At 46.6% G+C, this 13,152-nt stretch overlaps 1 protein-coding gene across 3 annotated transcripts; it reads left to right on the forward strand.

Annotated features, from left to right (window-relative positions):
- The first annotated feature begins 307 nt into the window (after positions 1-307).
- Positions 308-3,310, forward strand: Atp5mc1 (ATP synthase membrane subunit c locus 1). Of its 3 annotated transcripts, none has more exons than XM_042673966.1 (5): positions 308-376; positions 996-1,043; positions 2,150-2,227; positions 2,591-2,769; positions 3,090-3,310. In XM_042673966.1, the coding sequence occupies exons 2-5, from the start codon at positions 1,005-1,007 to the stop codon at positions 3,202-3,204; spliced, it is 411 nt and encodes a 136-aa protein (XP_042529900.1). In that variant the 5' UTR covers positions 308-376; positions 996-1,004; the 3' UTR covers positions 3,205-3,310. The 3 variants fall into 3 exon arrangements, with proteins under 3 accessions (XP_042529900.1, XP_042529899.1, XP_042529901.1); XM_042673965.1 differs by having other exon boundaries at positions 362-446; XM_042673967.1 differs by lacking the exon at positions 308-376 and adding an exon at positions 384-446 and having other exon boundaries at positions 2,618-2,769.
- The last annotated feature ends 9,842 nt before the right edge of the window (positions 3,311-13,152 follow it).

The following is a 13,152-nucleotide window of genomic DNA, read 5'->3' on the forward strand; positions in this document are numbered from 1 at the left end:
CGGCTTGCGTCAGGTGTCGGGTCATCCCTCTCACGCCTTTTCTTCAGCTTGCCACCTTGGCCGCCATTTTGTGCGGGAGGTTATGGAACCTCTGAGTTCCCTACCCACCGACTCTATGGTCGAGAATTTCAGGGATCAACCAATCGTAACTCAGCTCTCCGAGGAAAACCCCGCCTTTTTCCGCAGGGAGGCGGGAATTGCCACGAAGTTGCTGTGGGAGGAGAGAGGAAGAAACTGCGGAAACCCAATAGAAAAGGGCGACTTGATGACGCAAACCAATGGGGACGCGGGAGGGTTGCAGCCAATGAGAGTAGAGGAACCCCAGGACACGTGGGTGGGGGAGCCGTGCGCTGAGAGCAAGGGCTAAAGCTGCGAGGTGAGTCAGTCACCTTGAGAGGGGCGAGCGCCGTGTGCCGGGCAGGGTCTGCGGGGGAGAGGGTGTGCAGGTGATTCGGGGCCGGGAACCTGCGGGCGGCTGGGTAGTGGATGGGGCGTAGAGGAGACTCATCTGCCCTCAAGAATGGAAGAAACGATGGAAGGTTTTAGTCTCACCAATTAATGTTAATGACCAACGGTAATGAGCGATAAACGGCCACTCCCGGGGCTAGTACAGGGCAGATGTGTAATCTGGGCAGGATCCTGCACGGCACCTGCGGCTTCTGCCACTTCATCCCGGGAGACGGTCTCCTTTCGCAACGTCTCTCTCTTGGGGCCTGAGCCTCTGTTACTTCCGATTTCGGTGTTGTTTTTTTTTTTTTTTTTCCACGCTGCATACCCGCAGCGCAGAAGGTGGTTGACCCTGGAGTCCGCGCTGTCCTTCTGACCTCTAATGCCTTCCTCCGGCTGGGGTGCGATGCAAGAAGAGAGGGTCCAGGGACAATCGGGGTGGGGTGGGGGGAATGGGGACGGTGCAGGGGACGACAGAAGGTCGTCACCATAAGCAAGTAGCCGTGCTCTCAAAGGATTTATAGTTTCTCTGTTTTTGGTTTCTGCAGACTGAAAAAATGCAGACCACCGGGGCATTGCTTATTTCTCCAGTTCTGGTAAGCTAAGGCTGGTGTATCCAATGGTGCCATGTACGGTGTAGTGCCATGTATGGTGTGGGAGGCATCTCTGTGTGTGTAATGAATGGAGTGAGTGGGGTTTGCTGTCAGGATGTTGGCTCTTTGAGGAGATTGGGATGCAGGTAATTGCTGTTGAGTTGGACCTGTAATCCAAATTCTCTTGGCTTTGAAATGTCCTCAGAGAGGCTAGATCTGACCTTTACCCTCAGTCTAGCTTCAACAGCCCATGAAAATAGTCTCAACCTTGGCTGCATATTAGAATCACCTGAGGAGCTGTTAAATTTCCTAATACCAATCAGACCAGTTACAGGAGACTATGGGAATGAAGATGGAACCCTAGACCTTTTTTAAAACTCCCCAGTGATTCCACAGTTCAGCCGAGTTTGAAAACCACTGCACTTTGCCCTAGAGAATATTTCAAGAAAGCCATGTCACAAGTGAGGCAGGTGGCACTTAGGAGGCTAAGGCAGGAAGATCTGGAGTTCCAGGCCAACCTGGGCTACATAGAAAGACTCTTAAGAAAGAATGTATGTTACAGAAGGCTCTCTGTAGGTGGCTGTTCCAGGAACTTCACCAAGCCTACTGGCCCACTGCAAGAAAGATGTCTAGCAGCGTGTACATTTTAGTATATACCTTCCCCTTTCTTCATTACTATGGTGGTTTGGGTACAAACCTTTCTTGTACCCCCATCTGCTCTTAATGTGGATTTTGTTCCATTCTGAGAAATTGATGAAGGCTGTGCCCATGGAAGTGAATTTGAATACTTGTTTTTGTTTCGTTGGTGACTGAACCCAAGAATATACACTACTACCACTGTGCCCCTCCCCAGTGCTTTGAATGGTAATGGATTGCCATTGGTGACTGCACCAGACTTTCAATACAGCTGTCTCTGTAGGCCTGCCCATTGGGTAGAAGCAAACATACATTGAAATACATTGTACTTTTTTCAGTGCTGTGGTTGTTTTTTGTTGTTGTTTATGTTTTGTTTTATTTTTACAAGAAGCTCATCAGTTAGATATTTGGTGGTCTTCTTTTTCTTTTTTTCCTTGCTTAACCTGGAGAGATATGCCTTTCTGACTTTGCAGATGCGCTGTTGTACCAGGGGTCTAATCAGGCCTGTGTCTGCCTCCCTCCTGAGTAAGCCAGAGGCTCCATCTAAACAGGTAAGGAAGTAGGGACCCTCTTAGGCATCTTTGCAGGCAGGGAATCTCTAAACCAAATTGCCTTAAGGCCTTATTAAGAGAAAAATAGAGGATCGGTGATGACCTTGTAAATCTAAGTCTTCAAAGGCAATCACTGTGGATGAGAAATTTGAAAAAGTGCATTTGCCTACCTCATACTATTTCCCTGGTCCTGTCTGAGAACAGACCCCAGTACTGACATCCTCCCTACATTCAGAGTATTCTGTTCTTGTCAGGCAATATGCCAAAGGTTTTAGGGTTCACAGGGAAGTGGGAGGGATGGAGTCAGCCACCTGTTCTGCTACCTCATTATCTTCTTGCTCTGGCTTAACTTCCCTTATCTAGCCTTCCTGCAGTGGCTCCCCCCTCCAGGTGGCCAGACGGGAGTTCCAGACCAGTGTTGTCTCCCGCGACATTGACACAGCAGCCAAGTTTATTGGTGCTGGGGCTGCCACAGTTGGTGTGGCTGGATCAGGGGCTGGCATTGGAACGGTGTTCGGCAGCTTGATCATTGGCTATGCCAGGTAAGGTTGGGGCAGCCTAGAGCATCTTCTACTGTAAGTTAACATCGTTTGGGCAAAGCTTCAGCAGCAGGAACTCCTTCTGGAGCTTCTGTACCTCCTGTTTGCTCCAGTAACCTCTAAACCAAAATTTAAATAGGTGTCCAACATAGCTCACTTAGCTTGCCAAGTTGCTACTCTGCTTGCCCATGCAAATCTCCAGTGTACGGGCAGGCTAGGTCCTCTCCTGGTTATACCAGCATCCCATCCCTCACCCTGTGTCACCCACCCCTCCCTTACCCTTTTCCTTTCCCTGTGCTGTCATCAATCTCTGTCCTTGGCAGGAATCCGTCTCTCAAGCAACAGCTCTTCTCCTATGCCATTCTGGGCTTTGCCCTGTCTGAGGCCATGGGGCTCTTCTGTTTGATGGTCGCCTTCCTCATCCTCTTCGCCATGTGAGGCTCCGTGGGGGTCACCCAGCCGTCCCCACTGCTTGACTCCATGCCATTCCAGGTGCTGGAGTGTGCTAAGCTTTACCATTAAATATGACGTTTCTCTAAACCCATATGCTTGTGCCTCTGTCCTTTGAACTTGGGAGGGTGTTGGTGCAAAGAGGGACAGCTGTTGGTGATGAGGAAGTCCCTCATCTGGAACTGGTCTGGAACTCCCGTCTGGCTACCTGGAGGGGGGAGCCACTGCAGGAAGGCTAGATAAGGGAAGTTAAGCCAGAGCAAGAAGATAATGAGGTAGCAGAACAGCAGAAAAGCAAAACTGCTACAGCTGGGACTGTGGAGGTCTCCTCTCCCTGGAGTAATGTGTGGATTTCTCTGAATAGTGCTGATTGGTACTTAATCCCTATCTTGGGACAAGTTTCTGAGGGTATTAATTTGCACCAAGTGTTTTGCAACAGCCCTATGCATTGTACTTGCAATTATTACATCTGTTTTTATATATGAGGCCCATGCTTAAGAATGCAAAGTAATCCAGGCACTGGTGGCTCACGCCTGTAATCCTATCTACTCAGGAGGCTGAGATCTGAGAATCACAGTTGAAAGCCAGCCCAGGCAGGAAAGTCCACTAGATAAACCAGAAGTGATGCTGTGGCTCAAGCAGTAGAGCACTTACCTTGAGCTGAAGAGCACAAGGACAGTGCCCAGGCCCAGAGTTTAAGACTCACAACCGACAAAAAAAAAAGAATGCAAAGTAAGCCAAGCAACTGTAATCCTAACTACTTAGAAGGTTGAGATCTGAGTATCAATTTGAAATCAAGGTTGAGATCTGAGTATCAATTTGAAATCAGCCTAGGCAGGACAGTCCATGAGACTCTTATTCCCGATTAAATACCAAGAAGCTAGAAATGGAGCTGTGGCTCAAGTAGTAGGGCTAGCTTTGAACACAAAAACTCAGGGACAGCACCCAGGCCAAGTTCGAGCCCCAGGACTCACACACACACACACACACACACACACACACACACACACGGGAGCAAAATAACTTGTCCAACATAGATAGCAAGTAAGAGGCAGAATTGAAGATTCTCATCCTTTTGTTTGGTGCTGATACTAGGGCTTGAACTCAGAACCTGGGTGCTGTCCCTGAGTTTTTTGTTTTGTTTGCTCAAGGCTAGTGCTCTAAAATAAAGCTACACATAAACCTACAGCTCTGCTTCTGGCTTTTTGGTAGTTAATTGGATATAAGTCTCACAGACTTTGCTGCACTGGCTGGTTTTGAACCTCAATCCTCTGATGTCATCATCCTGAGTAACTAGGATTAGAGGTGTGAGCCACCAGTAGCAAGCCTTTTCTTTTCCTTTCTTTTCTTTTGCCAGTACTTGGGTTTGAAGTTGGGGCCTTGAACTTTTGATTAGCTTTCTTCATTCAGGCTAGCATTCTTAACCAATTGAGCCACAGCTTCCCTTCCAGCTTTTTGCTGGTTAATGAAAGGTGAGTCTATGGACCTTCTTACTCAGGTTGGCTTTGAAACCTGATCCTCAGGTCTCAGCCTCCTGAGTAACTAGGATTGAGTAACTAGGGTGAGCCACCAGTACCTGACAGAAACATCTAATGTTTATACAAGTCCAGTGACTTGCCCAAGGTCATATAGCACCCAGCAATTCCAACCCTAATCTATCTGATTTATTCAACAGACTCAGTCTTTCTACCAAAAGATTTCTCACCCTTGCTATATTTGGAACCAGATAGTTCATTGTTGGGGAAAGGGGTCTTCTGTCTATTATATGTTAACTGCTACCCACCAGATGCCAGTAGTATCCAACCATCTTCCTTCCCAGGTGTAATAACCAATTAATAACTTTCAGATATTAACAAATGTCCCCGAGTTAGCTGGGTGATAAAAATCATTCAGTGGAGAAATAGTCTGCCATAATCTGCTAGTCTCTTCAGTTTGTGTAACTCCTTCAAGGTGCGGATAGCAAACCAGTGATAGAGCCTGAAACAGTTAAGGAATCTCAGGGCCTGGAATGGACTGAGGTTGAACTGGCAGTCAGTGTGTCCTTATCACCAAGGGAATATTGGATTAACTAACTGGTAATGCAGTTATGCAAACATCACCCTCTGGGATATCACACTGGCAACCCTTGCTTGGTCACTAGTTCTGAAGGTAATCAAGGAACAGCCCCCAGGGAAGGTGGTTGCTTTTTCCTTCCTGTGAATTGCCAGGAATCTATGTGTGTACATGTGCCAGTATTGGAGAACTCAGGACCTCTTTTTTTTTTTTTTGGTCAGTTGTGGGGCTTGAATTCTGGGCTTGGGCGCTGTCCCTGCGCTCTTCAGCTCAAGGCAAGCACTCTACCACTTGAGCCACGGTGCCACTTCCAGTTTTCTAGTGGTTTATTGGAGATAGGGTCTCACAGACTTTCCTGCCCAGGCTGGCTTTGAACCGAGATCCTCAGATCTCAGCCTCCTGGGTAGCTAGGGTTACAGGCATAAGTCACCAGTGCCCGGCTTTTTTTTGTTTGTTACTGTTGTTGGTCATCGGGCTTCAAGTCAGGTCTTGGGCACTGTCCCTGAGCTCTTCTGCTCAAGGCTGGCACTCTACCACTTTTTTTTGGTCTGGTCATGGGGCCTGAACTCTGGCCTGGGCGCTGTCCCTCAGCTCTTCAGCTCAAGGCTAGCGCTCTACCACTTGAGCCACAGCGCCACTTCCGGCTTTATCTTTTTGCTTATGTGGTGCTGAGGAATCGAACCCAGGGCCTATGCATGCAAGGCAAGCACTCTACCACTGAGCCACCTTCCCAGCCCCGCACTCTACCACTTTGAGCCACACCACCACTTCTGGTTTTCTGGTGGTTAATTGGAAATAATCTCACAAAGGGGTGGGGAAGAAAAAAGAGTCTTGGGGACTTTCCTGACTGGACTGTCTTTGAACCACTATCCTCAGATCTCCACCTCCTGAGTAGAATTACATGTGTGAGCCACCAATGCCTGGCTTTTCTTGGCTCGTGCTCTACCACTTGAGCTACACTTCCAGTCTGGCATTTATTTTGCTGGCTTTTCTGCCTGGAGTGGCTTTGCACCTTAATGGTCCTTGATCTCAGCCTCCTGAGTAGGTGAAGTTACTGAGCCACTGGTGCCAGCAGGAATCTTTTTCTACTAAGAGTCTAGTAAGAATCTCCCTTCATCCAGGCTTCAAACAGCTTTGGAATTGCTGGGCTTAACCTTGCTCAGGAGATCTAGGTGTGGCTTAAGAGCCCTTGCAGATTGGGGTAGGATGGTTCCCTACAGCTATATCTCTGAGGTTCATGTGTGTCTCCAACCATCCATAGTAGGGTTTGAACTCAGGGCCTTGGAACTGTCCCTTAGCTTTTTTGTTCAGTGCTGTCACTATCCCTTGAGCCACAACTCCACTCCACCTTTTTGTTAGTTGGAGATAAGTGTCCACTGGCCTTTCCTGCCCAGATTGGCTTCAAGCTATGATCCTCATATTTCTCAGCCTCCTGAGTAGCTAGGATTATATCCATGAACCACTGGTGCCTTGCTATCACTGAGGTTTTTCATCGAGGGTTTGAGGGTCTAGAGGCTGTTCAATCAGAGCAGTTTATTTTGCTTAGTACAAAGTATTTGTGAGTAACAGAGCACAGATGTTTTGTTCTTGGGAGAAACTATTATTTGTATCCTAAGGAGAGTACCAACACCCCCCCAGCCCCCGCAAGCCCCAATTTTAAATGGACTGAGGCTAAAGCTCTGTGGTCTCTGAGAAATTGCCCAGTATGAATGATACCTTAGGTCCAATGCCCAGCATTGCAAAAGAAAAAAGTTTAGGGGCTGGGGAGGTGGCTCAGAGGTAGAGTGCTTGCCTAGCATGCATGAAGCTCTGGGTTCGATTCCTCAGTACCACATACACAGAAAAAGCCGGAAGTGGCGCTATGGTTCAAGTGGTAGAGCACTAGCCTTGAGCTGAAGAGCTCAGGACAGTGCTCTGGCCCAGAGTTCAGCCCCCACGACCAACATCAACAACAAAGAAAAAGAAAAAAGTTTAGCAAGGTGGTGAAAAACACAAGATTAGGAGTCAGAAAAGGAAATCTCAGCCCTGTTGGGTTCTAACTAGTTAATTAAATTACTTGGTTTCCTCATCCTTACTGTGGATATAAGAGCCATTTGTGGTGGATGTGACAAAATATTACAGGCAATATTGTAAATTAGGTAATATGTATTACATATTTGTGTGTGTGCATGCAAAATTAACATTCTTGTAATATGAAGACAAGTAAAGAGATTTAATAAGGGCCAGGCATGGTGGTGTAATTTCAGATGAATTTCATCTGTAATTACAGATGAAAATAGGAGGGTTGCAGTACAAGACGAGTCAGAGGAAAAGGTGAGACTTTTTCTGAAAAAAATTAAAAGCAGAAAAGAAGCCAAGCATTGATTGCTTACACTTGTAATCCTAGCTGATATCTAAGGATCAAGGTTCCAAACCAACCCAGGCAAAGAAGTTCATGAGACTTATTTCCAATTAAGCAGCAAAAGCTGAAAGTGGGCTGTGGCTGAAGTGAGCCAAAAGGCCAAGTGAGAGTTTGGAGCCTTAAGTTCAAAAATAAGTAAGTAAAAAAAAAAAAAATGCAGGAATAGACTAGGGGTATGGCTCATGCAGAGCATCTGCTCAAAGCTCTTAAGTTCAACTCCCAAAAATGAAATATATATAGAATAAGCCAGTATAATTAAATTATTATAGCTATTATTGGGTTGGGAATGTGGCTTAGCAGTAGAGTGCTTGCCTAGCATGCATGAAGCTCTGGGTTCGATTCCTCAGTACCACATACACAGAAAAAGCCAGGCCCCACAACCAACAAAAAACCAAACAGACAAACATATATATATATATTTTTTTTTTTTTTTTTTTTGCCAGTCCTGGGGCTTAAACTCAGGGCCTGGGCACTGTCCCTAAGCCTCTTTGTGTTCAAGGTTAGAACTCTACCACTTGAGGGCTGGGAAGATGGCTCAGTGGTAGAGCACTTGCCTTGCATGCATGAGGCCCTGGGTTCGATTTCTCAGCACCACATAAGCAAAAAAAAAGAGCCGGAAGTGGCACTGTGGCTCAAGTGGTAGAGCGCTGGCCTTGAGCTAAAGAGCTGAGGGACAGCGCCCAGGCCCAGAGTTCAGGCCCTCCGACGGGACAAAAAAAAAAAATAGAACTCTACCACTTGAGCCATAGCACCACTTCCAGCTTTTTCTGCTTATGTGGTGCTGAGGAATCAAACCCAGGGCCTCATGCATACAAGACAAGCACTCTACCACTGAGCCACCTTCCCAGCCCCATATATATACATACATATATATATGTATGTATATATATGTGTGTGTGTGTATATATATATATATATATACACACATGGCATAAACTTCAATACATTCAAGTTTTGATTTTTCAGGATTTAGGACTCAGACAAAAGGCTGGGCTCAGGAAGGAGTACCCCATAGTGGGAAAGGGGAAGAGAATAGCAGTGACTTGAACCCTAGGACTCCCGGATACTTGGGGAGGAAACTTGCCTAGGTGCAACTAGACCTATGCAGGCTAACTCCACACTGGGAAGGAAATTTAGATCTGGATTCCTGTAGGTGGAGGTAGACTACTCTGTCATCATCCATCTGTGCCAGAGGCACAGAAAGCTTACCAGCCAGGTATTGGAAGCCTCAAAAAGTTACGTGAGCACTAGATGAAGTACTTCCGGCAGACCCTGTGCTAGACTTTCTCCGGCCTTCCTCTCCCCAAGCACAGAGGCCTCCCAAGAAGGACCTGTAATTGGGGGGTGGGGTGGGGTGGGGTGGGTTGAGCTGATTCTAGAAGTAGCTCCCAACCTCTGTACACCTTCCCGCCTTGACTTGCAGGGTTTCTTCGTGCAAGGTTGGCTCAGCACTAGGAAAGCATGCATACCTGAAGAGGTGGTAAAATCCTAGAGCTCTATGGCCAGGGGTGGAGCAACAGGTTACCATATCTGTCCTCCTCTTCATTCTATCCATCACTTACCCAGCATCCCTGAATGTCACACCCTAGAGCTACAAATAAAGGTGTGTGCTTCCTGCCCTGGAGGAGGTCCTAGCTAGTGGCCACACAGGTGAGTAAGCAAACCACTACAATAAAAGGATGAGCTACAATAAAGTGACGAATAATGAGCCATAAGAACCAGCGGAGGGAGTAATTAAAACAGACTGATTAGTAATAATAATTGCATGGGAACATTAAGGTTTGGCAAAGAAAGTAATAGTCTAGCCAGCCTTGAAGGATGAGTAAGAATAATGTTAATCGAACATTTACCCTGGCCATTCATTGTGCCTGTTCATTATTACATTATCTCATTTTAGCAGCAAGTTATTTTTCCAGTTTTACCAATGAGAAAATATGTAGAGAGATTAAATAATTAGGATTTATTATGATAGAAAGCAAGTGACAAGGTCTAGGGATGTGGCTTAGTGTGGTAGAGTGCTTGCCTAGCATGTATGAAGCTCTGGGTTTGATTCTTCTGTACCACATAAACAGAAAAAGCCAGAAGTGGTGCTGTGGCTCAAGTGGTAGAGTGCTAGCCTTGAGCTGAAGAGCTCAGGGACAGTGTCCAGGCCCTGAGTTAAAGCCCTAGGACTGGCCAAAAAAGGAAGAAAAGAGAGCAACACAGGAGGCTGAGATCTGAGAATCACAGTTTGAAGCCAGCTCAGCAGGGAAGTCCATGAGACTTTTTTTGGTTGGTCATATGGCTTGAACTCTGTGGCCTGGGCGCTATCCCTGAGCTCCTCAACTCAAGGCAAGCACTCTACCATTTGAGCCACAGCGCCACTTCCAGTTTTCTGGTGATTATTGGAGGTAAGTCTTGCAGCCTTTCTTTTCTAGGCTGGCTTTGAACTGTGATCCTCAGATCTTAACCTCCTGAGTAGCTAGGATTACAAGCATGAGTTACTGGTGCCCGGCTTCAAGAGACTCTTATCTACACTAAACCACCAAAAACAAACAAGCCAAAAGTAGAGCTGTGTTTCTAGAAGTAGAGCATAGCCTTAAGCAAAAAGATGCTTTGGGGGCTGGGAAGGTGGCTCAGTGGTAGAGCGCTTGCCTTGCATGCTTGAGACCCTGGGTTTGATTCCTCAGCATCACATAAGCAGAAAAAAAAGCTGGAAGTGGCACTGTGGCTCAAGTGGTAGAGCGCTAGCCTTGAGCCAAGAGCTGAAGAGCTGAGGGACAGTGCCCAGGCCCAGAGTTCAGGCCCCACGACCAGACCCCGTCCCCCCCCCCTCCCAAAAAAAAAGATGCTTTGGGACAGCACCCAAGCCCTGAATTCAAGCTCCAGGGTCAGCACCAAAAATAAATTAAAAAATTTTTAAAATGTACCCCTTTTCTCTGGTAACTAAGGTAAAAATTTTCTGTTCATTGACCCAGCATTGCCAGATCTTGCACCTAAAAAGTAATGGTATATATACATGAAAGCTTATCAAACTGAACTCCAAGAAATGGAAACGAGATTTTTATAATATACTTACTGTTTGCAGTTATTTTTTTCTTTGGTTTATGCCTTGTCACTGTTTTTTAATTTCTGTTCCCTTTGTCTTGTATATAAGTTTATCTTAATTTGTGGAAGGGAAAGGGAATCAGAAACTGCATGAAAAAGGGTACACCAACCCAACAGTGATACTAGACACTATGAACTTTATGACTTGGGGGATGGAATGGGGGGGAAGTGGGAGAAAATGAGGGAGAGGATAACAGTGTTCACAAAGAAATGTATGTGCCAAAGCCTGACACCATTGGCTCACCCCTGTAATCCTAGCTACTCAGGAGGCTGAGATCTGAGGATCACGGTTCAAAGCCAGCCGGGGGAAGGAAAAGCCAGGAGACTCTTATCTCCAATAAACCGCTCAGAAAACTGGAAGCGGTGCTGTGGCTCAAGCACTAAAGTGAAGAGCTGAGGGATAGCACCAGAGTTCAAGTCCCACAACTGGAAAAAAAAAAAAATGTACATGCCAGGCGCTGGTGGCTCATGCTTGTAATCCTAGGTACTCAGGAGGCTGAGATCTGAGGATCATGGTTCAAAGCCAGCCTGGGCAGGAAAGTCTTATCTCCAATTAACCACCAGAAAACCAGAGGTGCCGCTGTGGTTCAAGTGGTAGAGTGCTAGCCTTGAGCTGAAGAGCTCAGGGACAGCACCCGGCCAAGAGTTCAAACCTCACAACTGACCAAAAAACTTGAAAAAAAGAAATGTACTCATTCATTACCTTACTTATGTAACTGTAAGCCCTCTGTACATCACCTTTACAGTAACAGAAAAAATAATGATATAGTTCTGAGGAGAAGATGCACTGAGGAATTCACTTGCCCGGGCAGCCTGGAGTCGTGAAGGAGCTGTGGAGTAGTTTTTCTTTGGGTGAAATTCCCCTGCAAATTGATCACCCTACTCAATACTACCTAAGCAATATTCTGAAATGTATTTATTTTTATGCTGATATGGGTCTTGAACTCAGCCTGAGTACTGTACCTTAGCTTTTACACTCAAGGTTGACACTCTACTACTTAAGCCACAGCTCCACTTCCAGCTTCTTGCTGGTTAATTGGAAATAAGAGTCTCATGGATTTGCCTGCTTCCTTCAAACTGGGATCTCCAGACATCAGCGTCCTGAGTAGCTAGGATTATAGGTGTGAGACACTGGTGCCTGGCTTTGAAATCCTTTTAAAGTGAAGAAAACACAGGTTTGAAATAGGCAGTTAGTTGATGCTTGTTCAAAAGCCATGAGAAGATATATTTTCTTTGATACACCTAGTAAGCAAACAAACCATTTGGAAGGGAACCACTGTTAGCAGATTCTTTTGTGTCCTTTCATTGATATTCTTCCATTAATATTGTCATCACAATTATTTGTCCAGGTAGGAATGGGCTTGAAGTCAGGGTCTGTGTGCTGTCCCTTACCTTCTCAAGGCCAGCGCTCTACCATTTGGGCCATACCCTTACCTCCATCTATTTTCTTGCGGGGGGGGGGGGGGGTCCGGTTGTGGGGCCTGAACTCTGGGCCTGGGCGCTGCCCCTCAGATCTTCAGCTCAAGGCTAGTGCTCTGCCACTTGAGCCACAGCACCACTTCTGGCTTTTTTCCTTTTGCTTATGAGATGCTGAGGAATCGAACCCAGGTCCTCAGGCATGCAAGGCAAGCGCTCTACCACTGAGCCACCTGCCCAGCCCTATTTATTTTTTTTTGGTAGGTCATGGGGCTTGAACTCAGGGCTGAGGTCTTGTCCTTGAGCTTTTTTCTCTCAAGGCTACCACTCTACCACTTTGAACCACAGCTCTGGTTTTCTGGTGGTTAATTAGAGATAAGAGTCTCATGGACTTTTCTGCCTGGGCTGTCTCTGAACTGTGATGCTCAGCTCTCAGCCTCCTGAGTAGCTAGGATTACAAGTGTGAGCCACCAGCACCTGGCCACTTCCATCTTTTTTCTTATTTTTTAAATTTTTTATTGTTATTGTAAAGGTGATGTGCAAGGGGGTTACAGTTACACAAGTCAGGAAATGAGTACATTTCTTTTTTGTTTTTTTTGTCCATCATGGGGCCTGAACTCTGGGCCTGGGTGCTGTCCTTCAGCTCTTCAGCTCAAGACTAGTGCCCTACCACTTGAGCCACAGCGCCACTTCCGGTTTTTTTCTGCTTATGTGGTGCTGAGGAATTGAACCCAGGGCTTCATGCATTGCATGTGAGGCAAGCACTCTACCACTGAGGCAACTTCCCAGCCCCTACATTTTTTTTTTTGGGGTCCAGTCGTGGGGCTTGAACTCTGGGCCTGGGCGCTGTCCCTCAGCTCTTCAGCTCAAGGCTAGCGCTCTACTATGTGAGCCACAGCACCACTTCTGGCTTTTTTCTTTTTGCTTATGTGGTGCTGAGGAATCGAACCCAGGGCCTCAGGCATGCAAGGCAAGCGCTC

This window comes from Dipodomys spectabilis, unplaced genomic scaffold, assembly GCF_019054845.1.
Source record: "Dipodomys spectabilis isolate Male_0828 unplaced genomic scaffold, ASM1905484v1 ptg000018l, whole genome shotgun sequence".
In the NCBI taxonomy this organism is placed as follows: Eukaryota; Metazoa; Chordata; class Mammalia; order Rodentia; family Heteromyidae; genus Dipodomys; species Dipodomys spectabilis.